General features: G+C 35.6%; 1 protein-coding gene across 2 annotated transcripts in view; it reads right to left on the minus strand.

Annotated features, from left to right (window-relative positions):
• The window catches only part of rabgap1l (RAB GTPase activating protein 1-like), a 103754-nt gene extending 94385 nt beyond the window's left edge, over positions 1-9369 (minus strand). The window contains exons 1-3 of one of the 2 annotated variants that reach the window (XM_051911236.1): positions 9257-9369; positions 441-624; positions 133-289 (exon numbers count right to left, since the gene is read on the minus strand). In XM_051911236.1, coding sequence (XP_051767196.1) covers positions 133-289; positions 441-578 — 295 coding nt within the window. In that variant the 5' untranslated portion in view covers positions 579-624; positions 9257-9369. The remainder of the gene's footprint in view (positions 1-132; positions 290-440; positions 625-9256) is intronic. The other variant, XM_051911237.1, reaches the window with a different exon arrangement.
• Positions 9370-20661: the final 11292 nt, after the last annotated feature.

Raw genomic sequence — 20661 nt, forward strand, 5'->3', positions numbered from 1 at the left:
TACTGCAGCTCTGCCTAATATTTATAGGTGTGCTTTAACAAGGATCAAAACAAATCCCAGAGTTACATGATTAAAACAGAGTTACTTCCTAGTTTTCTTGTCTGTTCGTTTGTTACTAGTGGAAGGATGTACCATGAGGGGCTGTGTCCAGAGTCAGGCTGGGTGGTCTGATCTGAGAGCTGAGTGCTGTAGGACTTCCTTTCTCTTCTGTAGCTCCTGGTCCATCACCAACATCATCCAACACCTCCTCCATCGCCCGCTCCAACTGCTCACTCCCATTCCACGACATCTGAGACAAAGAGATGGCAGATATTAAACATTCTTGATTATTTTCTACTTCATTCTTATTGACAGGATACTATCACATTAAAACAAATGAGTAATGCATGCTTAGTGCACATAGTATATGATGCTTAGCAGGCTGTAGAAGAAAGAGACACCTTGAGTCTGGGCCTCCCCTCTGAGCCGGAGGGGGAGCCCCCAGCAGTGGGCGGCACAAGAACAAACTCCTCACTGGTGACGGTTGACACAGATTCAGTTGAGCCGCTCACTCTGCCCAGAGAGGAGCTGTCATCCATGATAGCCTGGGACAGTCCGCCCGCTCGGCCCGCTGCTGCTGCAACCCTACCAACAAGACAGACCTGTTACACTGGGTACATGCTGGATTATATCATCTAAGACCGACTGTCAGGGTACTTTAACATCCTTAACTTCAAATATTGATTGATTGAATTGTGTTTTCTGCATAGGACTTCCTTGCATCTTAAAAGTGTATTGCCTGCTTTGCTAAATAGGCAAATATATATATTTCTTCAATATTATATAATATAAAATATCAATTATATTGCAAAAGTATTATTATAGTCTATGATATTTATTATATTATATTTATTTATTATATAGTATCCTGGAGAGCCACAGTCCTGCAGAGTTTTGCTTCAACCCTAATCAAACACACCTGAACAAGCTAATCAAGGTCTGAAGGGTTACTATGGCCTGGTCCCAAATGGCACCCTAAACCCTCACGGTCTTCCTCTGAGGCCCTGTCCCAAATGGCACCCTAAACACTCACGGCCTTCCCACGAGTCCGCGCTTTCGTGACGTAACGTCGCTTTGACTGTCGGGAAGAAGTCTGCCGCGAAGCTCGCACCAATGCGGGCTCAGCAAAAGTGCGCATCGAGGGCGCATATCGGCCGCAAAGGGCGCGCTCGCAAGCACCCTTCTGAAGCCTAAAATTGACAAATGGGACACCCTACGGTCTCGTGGACTTAACGGACACGCGCACGCGGCAGCCATTTGTAAGTCCATAAGACCGAAAGTGCATAGAAGTGTGCCATTTGGGACAGGGCCTGAGTCCACACTTTCGTGACGTAATGCCGCTTTGACTGCTGGAGTCCTCTGCGTAGCTCGCAGACTTGCGGGCTCAGCTGAAGTGTGCATCGAGGGTGTATAGTCGCCGCAAAGCGGGGGCTTGCGAGCACCCTTCTGAAACCTAAAATGATGAATGGGACACCCTATGGCAGGGGTCGTCAATTAAGTTTGGCATCGGGCCAAAAAACATTTTCGCCACTAGATGGCGGGCCAGAACATAGTCAAAGGATAATTTAAGAAATTAGTTGAAAAATGCAACTAGAATTGCCTGTGAAAGACGGTTACAGTGTCTTTTGTAACTGGTAGTTAGCTGTTACTCTGTGTTAAATCCTGTAGTACGACAGTCATTTACAAAAAGCCACATTTGTGTGGCGGTGTCCGGGTTTTACACTGGATAAATTAATAAAGCAGAGTAGTGACACATAACCTGGCAAGTATCTTCATTCACCAACTTTCAACACAGACCGCCTTGCTAAAACACACCTATGTGGGAGATGCGGAATGGATAAAAATAACTTGAATAAGCCCATTAATGGCATGTTCGAGTCATGCTCTTAACGAACTATGTTTTATTTCCTCTTTCCATATTGTGAATAATAAATGTGTAACATTTTAATTTGCTTGTTACACAATGGATCCTAACTTACTGTAACAATTTTTTCACGTAGCCTACTTTTACACTCAGAATTATTCCTTGGCATCCTCACGTACTAAACTGCATTTTTTAAAATAGTTTGTGTGCTGGAGGTACGCTATTACGTCGTGTGCAGAGTGATGTTAACATTTAAGCTAGCTGGTGAGAGAAAATGGCACTATTAAAGAGTCTACACTGGATGCGGCGCGACAACAAATTCCCGACAGTGAACGGATTCCCTGTTCTATTTCTGACGTGGACCAAGTGCTTTGCAACGGTTGGTTTGTCGCGTTCAGTGTAGACAACGTTTAGCTGTTGTGGCGCGTCTGGTGTAGACACAGTGATAATATTAGATCTATTTCAGAACCAGCTACTATTAAAATAATCTGGCTGTGGGCATGGGCCAGATATTATTGCTGGCGGGCCAGTTTTGGCCTGCGGGCCACCTATTGCCGACCACTGCCCTATGGTCTTGTGGACTTAATGGACACGCGCACGCGGCAGCCATTGTAAGTCCACAAGACCAAAAGTGCATAGAAGTGTGCCATTTGGGATTCAGCCTAGAAAGCTACAGGCAGGTGAGTTTTTATCAGGGTTGGAGCTGAACTCTGCAGGACTGTGGCTCTCCAGGACCGGAGTTCGCCACCCCTGATATATACAGTAGTGGTTCAATGGATCACAAAACTCACAGTTTGGATCGTATTACGATTTTTGAGTCACGGATCGGATCGTTTTCAGATCAGCAAGAAAAAAATATTTTGGGGGTGGGGGTAACTTTGCTTTCCATTTAATACTTAAAGCACACTTTAAGTACTCTTTCTTCTGCTGAACACAAAAGAAGGCAATGGAAGGCAATGGGGCGCATTAACTGTTTAGTTAACCATATTCTTCAAAATATCTTCTTTTGTGTTCAGCAGAAGAAAGATATTCATACCGGTTTGGAACAACTTGAGGGTGAGTAAATGATGACAAATTTCATTTTTGGGTGAACTCTCTCTTTAAATTCTCTATTGCCTCTTCTAGCGCTGGAATGGTTTCAAATCTATTGATCTACTCAATGTATAAACTAGCAAGACAACACACGTGCAAATTATAAACTTTCAGTCTGTGGTGGTTAAACTTGAAATTAATCTGCGAATCACATGCATGCTGAACCGTGGGTCCTGGTCCGTACAGATGACGGATCAACAACGATCTGTTTAACCCCTAATATACAGTACTGAGCAAAAGTCTTAGGCCACCATTAGATGTTGTTTTAGCAATGGTATAATGACCATATGTAATTATTTCTCAGTCTATTTATTAGAATATAACCAGAAAATACAGGAAATCAGTATGCAGTATTAAAAAAAAAATCAGGGAAAAAAACAAAACAAAAAAAAAAATCAGAAAAAACTGCTTCTATACGCTAAAGTAGCAAGTATTTAGTGACCTCCCCTTACACTTGAGCAATAGCAGGAACCTGGCTCTCTTAAACCTAAATGAAATGAAAAAGGACTGGAAGGCCAGGAAAACTTTCAAAATCTGATGAGAAGATTCAGAGTTCCTTCTCTGAGAAACTGGAAGAAGTCCAGGAGGTCACACTAAATACTGATTTTTGCTCAAAGAAGCCATTTTGTTTTCATTTTTGTACATATTTCCTGTGTTTTCTGTTTGTGTCTTAATAAAGAGATAGAAAAATAATTATATGGTTGGCCATTAAAACATTCATAAAACAACAAAGCTGGTAGTGGCCTAAGACTTTTGCACAGTAAATATATATATGCACAGTATATATATGTGGACTTGTGGACTTGGAGCACTGTGACTTGTCTATAAAACAAGTAAAAACACATTTTAATGATTGTGATTGCTAGGCTATGATTTTTCCACAACCACAAGGCCTTGATGACATCAACAGAAAAGTCACTTCAGAAGGTGAGAAAGTTATTATACTTCAAATGAAATTATAAAAACATTTTTCCTTTAGAATAGGGAACAGAATTATGCATAAGACATAGGAAATTTGTTTAAAAAAAAAAAAAAAAAAGTAAAAAGGGTCCATTTTGACATTTGACATTTCATGTCATCGTAGCTTCAAATAGTCAGGTTTAGACAGGTAGGAGCTAAATCAAGAAAAAAAAGTGGATCGAACAATCAATCTGCACTAAAGCACCAGTCACTTCTGAAGAATTTCACCAGTGTCATCTGAAAACGATATCACTCATCCAGCATATCGCACATGTTTTTGCTGATTCAACAAGCAAGCTCACATTTATCGAGGTATCATCTATCGGAGTGCATCTTCACGGCCTAAAGCAGCTCAGAGCAAAGACTATCAACTAAACCACCAGTGATGTTCACACCTAGTGTGAAGCTAATTTTCACAAGTCAGATCACACATTATAACAGAAGTGACATAATGGTCACACAACAGCGGTGGTAATTGTGATGAACTCCAATAAGCAACGAGCCAATAAAGCAACAGCAGTAACATTACAGTGGGTTCCTTGAGTTCATGTCAGGGGGTCACGCCACAGTGGGTGAAAAGGTCTTCACATTCACACGCAGAGCAGTCATGTGGCCATCATTCTCTGTCAATTACAGCCATTGAAAAATGAAGCGGATAAAACCGAAAGCTAACAGAAGGTCTCTGTGCGCCCTTAATTTTCATTATGTACCAGTTCCACACTCAACATAAATAAAGAATGCACTTAGCCGTTTGCCAAAGAGTACCAGTTAGTCATTCAAATTGAATTATAGAGCCGAAACGCTAAGAAAGACACAAACTTTAAGCAATTACAAACTCATGGTCATTATTTTGGAGTTACTATAAAGACTGCCATTCATTTCTTTGGATGTCCATTAAAGAATTATTGTTCAGTCTTGCTAAACTATATCACAAGTTTTCACAAAAGTCTAGAATTAACTCTGGTAGCTTTGTAAAGAACCATAAAGTTTTCATGCACTATATTCCAACACTTCTGAAGCCATTCGATAGCTTACTGTGAGGTACAAATGTTTACAAATATTTAAATCTCTTCTCAGTCAATCTCCATTCAGCTTTCAAACAGCATGCTGCGTTCGGTTAGGACAAACTCACTCCAAGATCAATGTTAACATTATTATACTTTATTTGTAGATAAAGGTCTATGGTTTTGCATAAAGGGACTTTATCTTGCTGGAGTTTATTGCTTTTTCTAAATCATGTCATCTTTCTCCAGGGTGTCTGTCAGATCACAACACTGGAGTAGAGAGCACTATGAATTGTTCTTCACACGCACAGTAACTGAAATTTAAAGGCCCACTGAAGTGCCTTGACACGCCCAACATTATTCAATGTGTTGATGTAGTTTCCACTGAAACAGAAAGACAGGGCAGGACATATCAAACAGTTACTACGCTTTTTTAAAATAGCCAATAGTGCACGTTAAAGCCACAGTTTCCTCTTAATTTTACCGTTTCTTCTCCTAATATCTCTATACCGCTTTAAAATATAGCATTCTATGCAGAATTCAAATAGGTCCGTTACATTTGTCTGCGCCAACTCGCACATATGATCCGCTCTGTGCTGACTTCATTCGCCCCAATACAAAGCATATTTACTGAGTCTGAATCGTTCCCTATCCCCCATATCCCCCTACAATACAAAAAGCAATGTGGAACATTTTCCCTTTTGTTTTATTTTTGTTTGTTTTTTTCACTAAATGTTCAGATTTTATAAAATTATTCTGCAATCATGATTTTTCTATAGAATAACTTTTGCTGTTGAATTATCCACTAACCTCATTTATAATAATATTTTTGCCATAGATTATGAATATAGCCTTGTCTTACTGTGGCAGTTTAAATCTTTGCAAATAAATATCTTCCAGAATTTGTTTTGACAGAGATGGTTGGTTGTTTTAATTTTTCAATTCCTCAGAAAGTGACCTGTGTGTGAATGCACAGGATTCTTGGGTGGGTAGGTGTTTAACCACCGGGGGAAGGGGGCTTAGTACATGGGAAATAACCCATGGGCGATGCCCCCTCCCCTGTGGAAACAGGCTTGGAAATAACTATACAATAATGCTTAAAATGTTTACAATTATAGTGATATATATATAGATTATCTATTTAACTGAAATAGTGTTGGAGGTTTCACACCTATCTATGTTTCACACCTATCACACCTAATTACCGATTGCATACAGAAAACATAAAACCACAACTACAACTCACTGCAGAGTCAATATTCATGGTCGGGCTGCTATAGATGAAACCTTTGGTCATTCGTGCCAATGCCAAATGTTGGTTTCTTTGGTGCCAACAGTACAAATCTTGGGCTGTGGACAATGTGAAACGTATTGTTCCCTGATGAGTCCACCTTCGATGTCTTTCCCACATCCGTAGGAGTTGTGACAGAATGATTTGATGAACATGAAAGTGAAGTTGAACATCTCCCATGGCCTGCACTGTCACCAGATCTAAATATTTTTGAGCCACTTTGGGGTATTTGGGAGGAGCAATTCAGAAAACATTTTCTTCCACCAGCATCACATAGTGACCTGGACACTGCTCTGGAAGAGGGAATGGCTCAAAATCCCTCTGGCCACTGTGAAGGGCTCTGTCATTCCCAATTCATTCCATGAATTGATGCTGTATTGGTCGCAAAAGGTACTAATAAATTATTGTGGTCTAAAACCAGGACTTTCAGTTTCATTGTCCAACCCCTATATATACACAATATATATATTTGATATATTTAAATAATATGGGCTACATACTATTAAAATATAGGCTAATCAGAACAATAATTTAAAATCCTAATTTGAAAAAACAATGTATCTATTGTATTGTAATCAATTATATATTCTGATTCGTTAAAAAATTTCAATACAAAAAAAAAAAAAAAAAAAAAAAATCAAACAAACATTCATAAAACTGACATCATAGTCCTTTAGCTGTAGTGATCAGAATTAAACACCACCCAGCTCTGCTAAACAGAGCCTACGTGTTCAACCAAGATAAAACTTGGGCAGTTAACTTATTCTAGGCGTGCATGATCTACAATACACACACACACACACACTGTAGGCCACAGCAGGAGAAACAGGCTCTTCAAACAACAGTTTGTCCTCAATGCTTTCTGTAACTCACGCCCATCATTTAAAGACAAAAAACAGATACTGTATCAGGTTACCAAAGACTGCGTTACTACAACACAGCATAAATCACATGCCACCATGATCCACACTGAACTACTGAGAAAAAGCCAAGTTTTTCCGGCTGTCCAACACAGTGTTGAAAGTTCAAAATGGTCTGATCTGATGAGTGCACTCCTGAGTTACTGGTCTCTCTGCCTGAGTTCTCCTACATGAAGTAATACGAGAAAATCTGCCCAATGACATCACCCAGCAGAAAAGGAAGAGGACAGTGCTTGGAGCAAACAGAGGAACTATATAATTAAGCAATAAGGTACAAGACTGTGCAGTACATAGCAATGGCTAATATTTATTTTTTAGTAACTTTTTAGTATTTATTTTAGTGTACATTTTTAGTTATTTTTGGAATTGGAGCCTAAATATTATTAACATTAATAATGATAATAATACTAACATTTTCAATATCAATATTAATATTTCTGACTTTAGATTTGTTTTAATAAGAGTTTTGCCTTTCTTTTTTTTAAACTGAATCTATAGCATGTTTTTCTCTGATGTACATGAAAAAATACATCACAATATAGAATATATAGCCTAATTGCTTTTATAAAACGGTTATTATAAAATTATATTATAATATTACATAATATATAAAATTAAAATGATCTATCATCTATCTAAAAAGTTAATACATGTTTTGAAATTATAATAAGTTTTTTTTGTATTGACTAATATTTTATTGTTCTGCATATTTTTAACCTAATATTTAGATCATCACCTAATACTAACTTAGATTACTTATTAGTTATAAAGGTGTGTTTTATGTATTATAAATATATAATATCAGCCATTTATAAATAATCAGCTATATGAAAATAATTAATCCCACCTGGAATGCTGTATTGACCAATCAGAAGCCAATGTCAATCACCATCACCAATGATGCTTTGCTTTCGCAATGATTTGTTATTGTGGTCGCATTAACTAATTTTCAAAAATTGTAGACTAATTATTACTAGACAGATTTTCCAATATTCTTCTCAGGCTTTTGATGAGTGATGGCCTTTAATGTTTATAACACAGTTGAAGAGTTCATGGCTAGTACCGGCTCCACACTGTTTTAAACAAACTGACATATTTGCTTAACCATCCCGAACCCTTTCAAACATTAGCCACACAAACTAGAAACCCTGAAATAATGAAATAAAGTTCCTTTAAATTATGCAAATCATAGTATTTTACATCATACTTGTTCCTTATAGTCATCTAAATGACTTGTTAAACAGTCTGTGTGTGTATATGTATGTATGCATGCATATATGTGTATAATATATTATATATTATATTTTACACACACACACAATTTACCCAATTTATTTTAAGGTACATTTATGATATAAGTTTACAGTGAATGTGTCACCTTAAAATAAATTGGGTAGACTGATTGATTGTAATTGTGTGTGTGTGTGTGTGTCTGTGTGTGCATTATCTACCTACACAATCTACCCAATTTGAGAGAAAGGTAACATATTTACTTAATATTTATATCATAAATGCACATGTACAGTGACATATGAATTGACACTTGTAATTAAGAAATTTAGTGTCAGTAACGGTATATATACAGTACAACAAAACAAAACCAGTTTTACCCAGCTGACATGTCCAGCTATTTAGGACAGATAACACTTAAATAAACACGAAGATGACTGCAAAAAAAGGTCAAAATATTAGCGATCTGACTAAACAGGGATTAAAAATAACAGACAGGAAACGCCTTCAACAGCACAAAATAAGGGTGATTCGTACAACTTACGTTTTTCATACCACACACACAAAACGCATCATAAGAGCTGGTTAAAATCCTTAACAAAATGTGTGATGTCAGTGAGAAGCAGCCTAAATAAACTGAAGCTAGTCAGTTAGCCAGTTAGCCACTGCTAATCAACAATTAGCTCATTTTCTGCCACTTTAACTTTAAAACATTCGCTTATGACCCTCAAAAGCTTTTAAACACACCGACATTGGATATAAATGAAACCCAAGAGCGTGTTCGATGTCAACGCGGACGTTTTCTGTCATTTTTGTGTTTGTTTTGAGTTTCCTGAGAGGGTAAAAATCAACTTACTTGCTGTGAGTCTGTCAGCTGAGGGACGCGCGTGCACACGCAGAAACATCCGCAAACCTCATCAGAGCTCGCGCCGCATTCACATGGCGCAGGCGACGTCATCACCGCCGCTGGAAAGAGTCACGCCCACCTCTTTAAATGAGCGCGTCAGTCCAAGTGGGGTGACAGGAGCACCTTCAGTTGAGTCACTAGTTTTCTTTTTTAAAGTAGGATAATAATAATTACATATATTATGTTATCGTATTATATTATTGTATTACGTTTCATTCAATAGCCTATATAATTAAAAGAAATAAAATGAAATAAAAATACATAAGCAAAAACACAACAAAAAACAAATGTGATTAATGCAAAATTATGATCAAAATGTCAATATAACAAATTCTAATAAACTCTTATTTCTGTGAAAAATACAAAATATAATAATAACGTATACAAAAAAGTGGTAGAGCCAAGATATTATTAATATAGGCCTATTAAATCTTTTTGTTATCATAACTGTTTTGCTTCTTTGCACTGCACAGAGTAATATGTATTCTTCATTTCTTTATTTGCTCACTGGTTCATTTGTAAAACATTGCTTATGTTCTAAAGACATTACAGTAAAAAAACATATGCCTAAACACAGAATTCAATTGCTACCAATTTCTATCATCACATCCTTGTCATTAACAGATAAAATTATGATGAAGCATCACAAATTTACATAAACTCAAACAAGTGGAATACACCCTGGGCCATTGTTTGACTAAATAAAGGTTTGGTGAAATCAAGTTTACAAATAAATACATAGACTATTTTACATATTCAACTTTTGCATGTAATAAAAAGAAAAGTATATCATAAATATATCAATACATTACATCAAACATCTCGTCATGGACACTTAAATCCCTCTACTGTACCTACAGTACGTTAAATTGAACTTGCATAGAGACCGCTAAGAAAATCGTTTAGTAAAAGGTGAAATCTCTGAACCTCTAGCGCCACCAAGTGGTATTGCAAATAATAAAATCAAATAAAATATGTTTTATATATGTTTGTAAAATAATTTTGTGGCACAATAAGTAAATGCCCAGAAAATGTGAGTTCTTGTGTAGGATAGCCCTCATACATTAGCCCATTACAGGAAGCCCAAAATGTCAAAATGTCTGAAAGGCCTTAAATCAAAAGCCCCAGACAGTTGTTGAAGGCCGCTTAGAAAACTAGGAGCCCTTACCTTCTAATGCAAAACAATATTTTTGTCTTGTTTTCCCGTAAAAACATTTAAACACCATTAAAAGTATCATAAGATGTTCAAACAAATCTTCATTTGTTTATTTAATGTTTGTTTTTCAAAATGTTTATTTTTTTCTTTAGTTTTATTTTATTGTTTATTTTTTGATATTTACTTTTGTTTGTTTTTACTTTGTTCCTTTATTCCTCCTTTTATTTTATTTTTATGTTTTTGAAAAATGGCAGATTTTTTTCTTGTTTTAAGCACAAATCTAACTTTAATCTAAACTACTGAAGTCTACTAAAACAAGAAAAAAATTCAAAATAAACTCAATTCAAGATATATTCTCTGAAAACACGCCTTATCTTGCACAGCTTTGATTCTTACGTATATTTATCTTGTTTTAAGAATGCTTAAATATTCTCATTTGAAAACAGGACAAAAATACAGATTTATAAAATATTTTTCAGTGTTAAAGGGATAGTTCACCCAAACCTGTAGGACATTCATTCTTCTGTTGAACACAAAAGAAGATATTTTGAAGAATGTCGGTAACCAAACAGTTGCTGGTCCCCATTGACTACCATAGTATTTTTATTTTTTTTTACATACTTTGGAAGTCAATGGGGACCATTAACTGTTTGGTTACCGACATTCTTCAAAATATCTTCTTTTGTGTTCAACAGAACAAAGAAACTCATACAGGTTTGGAACAACTTGAGGGTGAATGAATGATGGCAGAATTTTCATTTTTGGGTGAACTATCCCTTAGAGTCAAATAAATTCAGGAAGAACACATTTGTATCAATTTCTATAAAACATTATATATGATTATTGATTTCAATTTACTTCTAGACAGATACAATGTAAAAACTGAGTCATTGTCCTTTGGTCCCCATTCACTCTGTTCTGTCTATAACGCTCAGGTATACAGAAGAAACATTAGGGGTGTTTCTGGTGGATGCCACTGATCAGACATCAGTGCTTATGGCACGTGTGTTGGAGTAGAGGTCTGGTCGGCATCGAGAGCTCAATGACGCAGGAAGGGTGAGAGACAGGGACGAGCTGTTGTAGTGGGACGGCATGTAAGTGATCCGTTCGCCCCCGTTCCGCGTTTCGTCCATGGTGCTGATGTAAAATGGAGAGCTGTATGGGGAGCAGGAGGGGCAGAAGCTCTGCGGTGGCGTGGGCTCCGGTGACAGGGAGAGCGGGGTGGAAGCGATCCCGTCCACCCGGGACATGTTGCATGCGTTGCAGGCAAACTGGGGCTGTGGGCAAACAGCATCTGGATCGGATCCATTCTTCTTACAGCAATAATACTAGAAGCAGACAGTCAGTAAGAGAGTCAGGTTTACAGAAAATACAAATAATTGCTGGTTTATTACAGGAGCACAAACTTTTCCATTCAGTGTCACCAAAACCAGAGAAATATGGAATTCATTTAAATCTACAAAATAAGATAAAAAAAAATTAAAATAAAATAAAAGACAATTCCTTCACTGAATCAATTTAAATCTATCAAAACATAAAAATTATAATATAAAATGTAATTCATTTAAAAAAACTACTTCCTGCTCCACAATTGTTGTTATAAATCAAAAAATAAAATCAAGTTTATAAAGAATCTACATCCTACTCCGTCATTATTGATATTGTTATATATAAAAAATAAATAATTTATAAATAAGATAAAAATTCATTTAAATCTATCCATATAAAATAAAACCCAACTAATTCACTGTTTATATAAATAAAACAAATGCATGCTCGAAATTCATTTAAATCTACCAAAACAAAAAATTAAATGAAAATATAAAAGTTAATTAAATGTAAAAATCCACATTGTACCGTTGCACTAATGTTATCATATAAATAAAAATAAAAGCAATGGTTTATAAATAAAAAAAAAATTAAAAAAAACATTCTAGTCTTTCAAAGCAAAACAAAAATATTAAATGAAAAATTCTGCATCCTACTATTTCACCATTGTTATCATTATAAATAAATAAGATTAACAATTTTTATAAATAAATTAATTCACAATATTCATTCAAATCTATCAAAAAACAACAAAAACAAACTGCAAATTCTTTAAAATCTTTAAAAACAAAATTGCTAAAATAAATTATTAATACATTATCATTTTTATTTAAATTAAAAAATCTACATGATATAGTTTCACTATTGTTATCATTATAGCATATCAAATAAAAAACTAAAACTTAAAATCTGTTTTTTTTTTTTAAATAAAACAATTTATTCAAATCTAAACAAAAAGTAAAATAATAATATAAAATGTAATGTTATATTATTATAGCAGATGTTGTCTATTCATCTCTCCTTTAAGGCCTAAAAAATGAATAGAGGAAAATAACTGTCATTATTCTTTTGCCTTATTTGTCGAAACCACAGGTATGAATGACGCTCGCCTGAGGCGCGCGCGCACTCACCTGAAGGCGACAGTAACACAGCACGACAATGATACACAGGAGTATCACCGTTGCGAGAATTCCTCCGGTTATAACCACAGTTCCAGCTGTCATCCGACCAGATCTCCATGAAACTCTAGATGCAAACAGACAAAGAATGACTTTCAGACCACCTGTACAAGTGAACAGGCCAGATGACCACTTTGAGGTCAATTTCTTTGGGCGCAATATCAGAATGTCCGCAAGATGGCGCTGCAACAACAACAAAACCATCCATAGGGCCAACATTAATGTAGGAACTGTGCAGACAGACACATCGTCAGTGTTCGGTCAGTTAGAAGCTGTCAGTTTCATTAAGCACGTGCTGACAGAGGAAGTGTCGGGTCAAGCAGCCCGGCAGGATTGAGTTTGACCAGCACTGCAGATTTGATTAAGGAGCTGCACTGATGAAATGCAATCATGCAGTCGGAGGGGAGAAATGAAGCCTCACAGCGGGCTGACAGAGAGAGAGAGAGAGACACACCTGCTCCTCTCTCGCGCGCGCGCTCTCTCTCTCTCCAGCCACACCCATCGCTTATATGCCCAGACACATCTGCTCATGCTGTCTGGGAAATTACATCTATTTTTTTAATATAAGTTTGCTTGTTAGGAGCACTAGCCTTTTCATCCAAGGTCACAGAATGATAATTAAGTCCAATTTATCAAAATTAAATTAAATTAAATATAAAATAAAACAAAATATTTTAATATATATTTTTTATTTTTATATAAAACATAACTTACTATTTCACTGCTCAATGTATCAAGAACCAAATTAAAATAATACAATTAAAGGTGCAATATGTAAACTTTAGGAGGATCTATTGACAGAAATGCAATATAATATACATAACTATGTTTTCAGTGGTGTATAAAGACCTTACATAATGAACCGTTATGTTTTTATTACCTTAGAATGAGCCATTCATACACCGCGGGTCCCCTTACATGTTAAGTTGCCATTTTGCGCTGTCATGTTTCTACAGTAGGCCTACACTTCTATAGAGCGTGTTTGCTTGATTGACTACTCTCTGCTGTCTCAGACGACGACATACTTGTCCTGTGTTAGGCTTGGGAGGGTTACTTTAAAAATATATTCCGTTACAGTTACAAATTACTTCATAAAAAAAGTATTCAGTAACATAATCCAAGTACCACAATATGAAAGTAATGTAATCTGATTACTTTTGGATTACTTCAAGGTCACACACACACACATATATATATATATATATATATAAAGAAAGAACAAAAGAAAGAAACAGAGAAATTGGGGGGGGGGGGGGGGGGCAACTTTACTATAAATAAATTGCGTTTTTAAATTTAATTGTAATTATTTCTTCTCAATTTTTGCAAGTTTTTGTAAATGTTACACGTTCCATACTTTTGAATGGGTCTCAACAATAAAAATATTTTACAAATCTGATTAATTTTCTATTGCAATATTATTATCGTTGTTGCTTAAAAATATAAAAGTCACATCAGATCATAAACAAACTGAACAAGCTCGGATCAGACATTTCTGTTTATGTTTGTTCTGCTTTAATTTTAATGTTTAGCATTTTGGTTACTTTTAAAACCCATTAAAACTAAGCAATCATGTCTCATTTCCATAACTTGGGAATACACAGCCCTGAATATATATATATATATGTAAAGGGATATTCAGACATCTAGTGGCTACAGTATGGTATTACAGATTATTTTTTAGTTCTTTGAAAAAGAAAGTGTTTTTGTAGCAGGAAGGCAGAGTTTGCACTGTACAACCATGTTGTTTGCATTTTCTTCTTTGAAAACAAAATAGCAGCGAAATTTTCATGAATTGAAAGCGTTTATCCCCGCGGGAAGCATTGTTTCAACTAGCAGCAGTGATTCAATCTGCATCTGAGGAGATTGTAGACGGGTGTTATTTGCGCATGCACCAGCGGGTGGCTCACGTGAGTCATCACTGGCAACAGAACCAGGAAATACTGTATAATCAAGCAGCACTTAAAATGTGTTATTATGGCAAAATAATGATTTATTTAGTTTTAAATGAAACTAATGTAATCCTGATAGTATCCCCCCTTTTTTCAAAATGTAACTGTAATCTGATTACTACATTTTTTGACGTATTACAGTTACTGGATTTTTGTATCCTGATTACGTAACGCCGTTACATGTATTCCGTTACTCCCCAAACCTGTGTGTTAGCCACCGTAGCTTCTCTGTATTGCAATTTGCAACCTCACCACTAGATGCCACTAAAATTTACACACTGCACCTTTAAATGAAAAGACTATTCCTCAACCTAACGTTTTACTATATTGTTATAAATAAAATAAAAATTCATTAAAATCTAACAAAGCCAAAAAAACAAAAAAAACAAATGCATTCAAATTTATCAAAATTTGATCAAAAAATCTGCTGTTTTAAACTCCCTATCTTATAATTAATGTAAATAAAATATATAAAATATACATATATAAAATACAAATGCTATAAAAATCATTCATATCCATCATATAAAAATAAAAGCATTCAAATATATCAAAATTCAATCATTTTAAGTAATTTCTGATAAAAGCTCCTAAATGAATATATGTAAACGTAAACCATAACAAACAATAAAAAAGATACTAAAATATCTTTTCTAAAATAATTTCTCTCAAAATAAAGCAAAAACAAAATAACATCTACACATGCAAAAATAATATAATTAAACTGTTTTACTGTAGTTATATAATATAAAAAGCATTCAATTTTATCCGAGAAACACACACACACACACAGAAAGAGAAATGCATTCAAATCCATCAATAAAAAAACATCTCAGAAACCTTTTCTAAAATCAATTCTATCAAAATAAAGCAAAAAATAATAGTATAATACAGTTTTAAAAAATGCTCAAACCTACTTCCCTGCACTTTTCAATAAATCGCATGTGTTTTAATATCCTTAATTTGTAAAAGCATCTGCTAAATGAATGAGTGTAAAAGTAGATCTTTCCAGTATAAAGTATTTCATCAGCCTGGTGCAAAAAGCACAAACTATAATAACTTGACGATGGCAGTGAGCAACTCCTACCCATAAATCCAATTCCAATCATTCCTAGAAGACAAACATGTGGTGCATCTTTTAGCAATTCCACTCACCACATGAAACGAACAGCAGTCGGTATACGGGCCGCTTCGGCTCAGATTATACAGCAACAATACAAGAACACAAGACTGCTGAGGGGATAAGACATGCAGGCTAGCTGACACATGCATCAGTATTCGGACCCACCTGCAAAGATACTAAACTATTAATGAGCACTTTATGAATTATTATACACTGCTGTACTTCTTTGCATTGTTACAGGAACCTATAAGTGCTTAAAATGAAATGGAGCTTGACAGTTTAGAAGTGCAATTAATCTGGAGAAGTCGAGGATGAATGTAGAAACGCTAGTGGAAAGGCTGCAGTTTGTGTCATTATTCATATTAATAATACAAAGTATGTATAATAATATTACACTTTTTTATAGGGATGAGTATACATTTTTAAAAAAGTGCCTGCATAGGAATTCTCTCCAGCATTAAGCTTAGAGATGCACTGTGGTGCTGTGTCCCAGAATGCAATTGACTTCTACTTGACCTGAAATAATAACCTGAAAAAACATATTATTTAAAGGGCCCTGTTTTTTTTTTTGTTTGTTTTTTTAAATATTACCTTTCATGTAGAGCAATATAGCTGTTTGTGAATGTAAAAGCTACATGAAATTACATGATAAATGGAGTCATTGTCTTCTAAAAGAAAGAGTCGATTCTGAACTGCCGAAACAAGTCTTCACCAGTCTCACTTCCTGTTACAGACTTATGTAACAATGTAATAAGTTTGCATAATGCCAGCCTATGCTCTTCAACAGGAAGAGTTTGGTTCACGTTGTTGACATGTCGAGAAGATGCTGTTTTCAGTGCTCCAAATCCACTTTACATGCACTTCCAAAAGATAAGGATTTGCGCTGGAATTGATACGGAAAAACGATGCCATCTAAACTGTTCGCATCAGTATGGAAGCTTGTTTCCTCCACTGAATAAAAAATTTTAAAAGGTAATTGTGACTTTTTATCTTCACAATTATAAACTCGCAATTGCGAGAAAAAAGTCATGAATTGTGAGTTTATATCCCGCATTTCTGACTTTATAACATGCATTTGCAAGTTTATATCTCGCAATTCTGACATTATAATTCGCAATTCTGAGAAAAAAGTCAGAATTGCGAGATGTAAACTCGCAATTGCAAGTTATAAAGTCAGAATTGTGAGATAAAAAGTCGCAATTGTCATTTCCACACGCCCTTCAACGAAAACTCTAGATCTTTGCAATTTATCATCCCTAAAGCCTTAAGATTAGACTGACCATATATGATGATGTTCTGGTTAAATCTTTATGAGAAATTAATCACAGTGTAAAACATGCCATTTCCTGTTGCCCACAGGTGGCGCTATTATTGTAACTAAATATTTGCATGTAGATGTCTTCAGACCAGGACTCTAATAAATCATGTGAAGTTTCGGGCAGATCGGACATTGTATGCCGAATTACATCAACTTCCTGTTTCATGGCGAAACAACAAAATTTGTCAGGGCGCCACGGACACGCCCTTCAGTGAAAACTCTAGATCTTCGCAATTTAATGTCGCAAAGGCCTTCAGATTAGACCGACCAAATATGACGTTGATCTGATTAAAGCTCTAGGAGGAGTTCGTTAAAGTACAACGTCTGGAAATGGCAAAAAGTGCAAAAATTTTCCAGACAAAATACAAAATATCTCACTTCCTGTTGGTTTTCAGATTTTGCACCTTTTTTGTAGGTATTGGTCTGTTACATGTGTCTACCGAATTTCATACCTGTACGTAAAACGTGGTGCGAGGGGCACTTCGTTGAAATTTTGTAGGTGGCGCTATCGAGCCATTTTACCACGCCTAATTCTGAGACCCATAACAGACGTAAATTTTCACCACTTCTGATGCGTGTGCAAAGTTTCATGAGTTTTCGAGCATGTTTAGGCCCTCAAAAATGCGATTCATTTGGGAGAAGAAGAAGAAGAAGAAGAAGAAGCGGAATAATAATAAACGGAGCAATTCCAATAGGGTCCTCACACCATCGGTGCTCGGGCCCTAATAATGAGGTCACAATACATTTTTATGTAATCTTATTAATTTAGCACTTTTTTTATGAAAAAAATGAATGACTTGTATACAATATATACATATACAACACAGTATAAACAGTATGTGGGCATAAATATGCAATAATCTCCATGTTCACTTCCTCTCTAAATCTCATTCAGTGCTGTCCTCCTTTTCATACATCATTCCACAATCCTTTCTTTTCTTCACTAACCGTTTTCCTGTCGGTTCTTTTGTATGATGGCATTTGCAGTCACAGTCATGTGATCACATCCCAGCATATTCAATAGAAACAGGGATTTTATTTTATGGTCTGTATATTTTGGATGTCTTGTTGAGAGTGATAACGGTTAGTTCAATTACAGCCAACAGAGAGACTTGGAAATGTTTTTTCTTGTTGCCAGAGAGCTTTCTCATAAAAGAAAGTCATTCTTCCAAATGTGAAAGTTCACTCAAAAATTCAATTCTGTCATCATTTATTTACACTTATGTTCTTCTGAACCTATATGACTTTCTTTCTTCTGTGGAGCACAAAAAGAGATATTTTGGAGAATGTTAACGCTGCTTTTTTCCCCATATAAATAAAGCATATAGTGACCACAAGCAGTCAAGCTTCATTATAATAATTATTATTATTGTTATTATTATTACATGCACTACATGCTATTAGTAGTAGTAGTAGTAGTTGAATTGGTTTAATTATTATGATTATTATTTTTTTTAAATATTCCTTATCAGTTGTTGTTGACTACATCTTAATACCTTGAGGAGGATATAAAATGCAGAACTCAAACTAAATTTCCAAACTCCAAAAAATATATTCACCATCCATACTGTGCCCTTTGAAACGTTCATAATTTTGTGTCTTAGTAGAGTTCGTCAAAAGCTTGGGCTGCTTCCCTTTTCAAAAAACTGTCCAATCTCATATTTTTTGCCTGGTGTTTTTTATGGCATTCACCTCAGTTGGCTGCCTGTAATAGATATTTTGGAAAGCAGTCATGGTTTTAAAAGATTAAAGAGCAAAGTAAATATCAAATAAATCTAATATACTGTTACTTCACAAACCTGTGGATGGGCATTTCTTGTCATTGATTTTCATGAACATTTTTCATATAACCAACTGCTGGTGCGTTCACATTTACCATTGCTCAGCGAAATATCATGGGTTTTCACATAAGGTGAAACTTTTCCAGAAAGTTTGCTTTAGCAAGCTGTTTCCGAAACTCCCCAAAACGAACACAAAATGAATTTCGTTTTAGCCTGATTTTGTTCAAAATTACGTCACACCAATTTGTTCTTCGATTTTGCTTGAAGTGTATTGGGACCTTTAAAATGTAGACATTTCTAGGTGCAAGCTTGATTTTACATGTTTCAAAACACAATTAAAAATGCAAGTTGCACTTTCTGCTTTCCTACGGGGGGCACTAAAGTGCGCAACAGCCAGGTTCCGGAAGTAAAAACTCTAATCTTTTTTCTCCATAGGAAATTGATTTTGAACGATAACCAGACAGACCTTCTGTGAGCAATGAGGTTGTTAATCGATGGTATTTTCTTCCGCTGAAGCCATCAGTCCGCTTTATTTTAACTTATTTCTAAAATGATCGTGTTTAACAGTGGAATTCCTGGTGAAAAACTACATTACGCATGATGCTGTACAGAAAATTACACCAATCAGAGTCGAAAAAAGCAACACGCTCCAAAATAGCTCTTTAGCTCCGCCCACTCCCATGAAGCACTGAGAATGGTGGAATTGAGTCAATCTACACTCTCAAAATACTTAAATGTTTGTATAATATATGAGTAGTTTTATATTTCTCCATCGTTTTTAATTTTAACATGGGATTGTAGTTCTTTCCCTCACTAAAGGGTTAGTTCACCCAAAAATGAAAATTATCCCATGATTTACTCACCCTCAAGCCAGGTGTATATAACTATCTTCTTTCAGACAAACACAATCAGAGATATATTTAAAAATATCCTTGGTCCTCCAAGGTTTATAACGGTTGTGAATGGGGGCGCCGCGTTTTGAAGCCAAAAATAATGCATCCATCTATAAAAAAAAGTAATCCATACGACTCCAGGGGGTTAATAAAGGCCTTCTGAAGCGAAGCGATGTGTTTTTGAAAATATCCATATTTAAAACTTTATAAATTCAAATAACTAGCTTCCGGCAGACAACCGTATGCAGAATGAACAAATTAATCAATGTTTTTTTTTTTTTTTCTCAAATGCCCTTTTGTTTTATGGCTACGGATCTGTTGGTTCACTGTGTAGCCATGCTGGAGGAACTAAATGTGATTCGCAGACTAAGTAGTAATGTAATTTAAGTATGTAATTCTGTTATCGTTATTTCCAGCTGGCTATGCACCTCTGCAAATGTACGTGTTTATGTGAAACATATACTGTGTGGAAACTGTAATAGATAACTAAAACTCAATGGTCTTTGACAAAGGATCATCTTGTGCATGCGTCGTACATCTGCCCAGTTCTGCACGTTGTGGCTCGTTCAAATACAGTTAAAGAATAAACATGCTGTTTAAATTCAACAGTGACCTATAATGTAACAA

This window comes from Ctenopharyngodon idella, chromosome 10 (assembly GCF_019924925.1).
Source record: "Ctenopharyngodon idella isolate HZGC_01 chromosome 10, HZGC01, whole genome shotgun sequence".
NCBI lineage: Eukaryota > Metazoa > Chordata > Actinopteri > Cypriniformes > Xenocyprididae > Ctenopharyngodon > Ctenopharyngodon idella.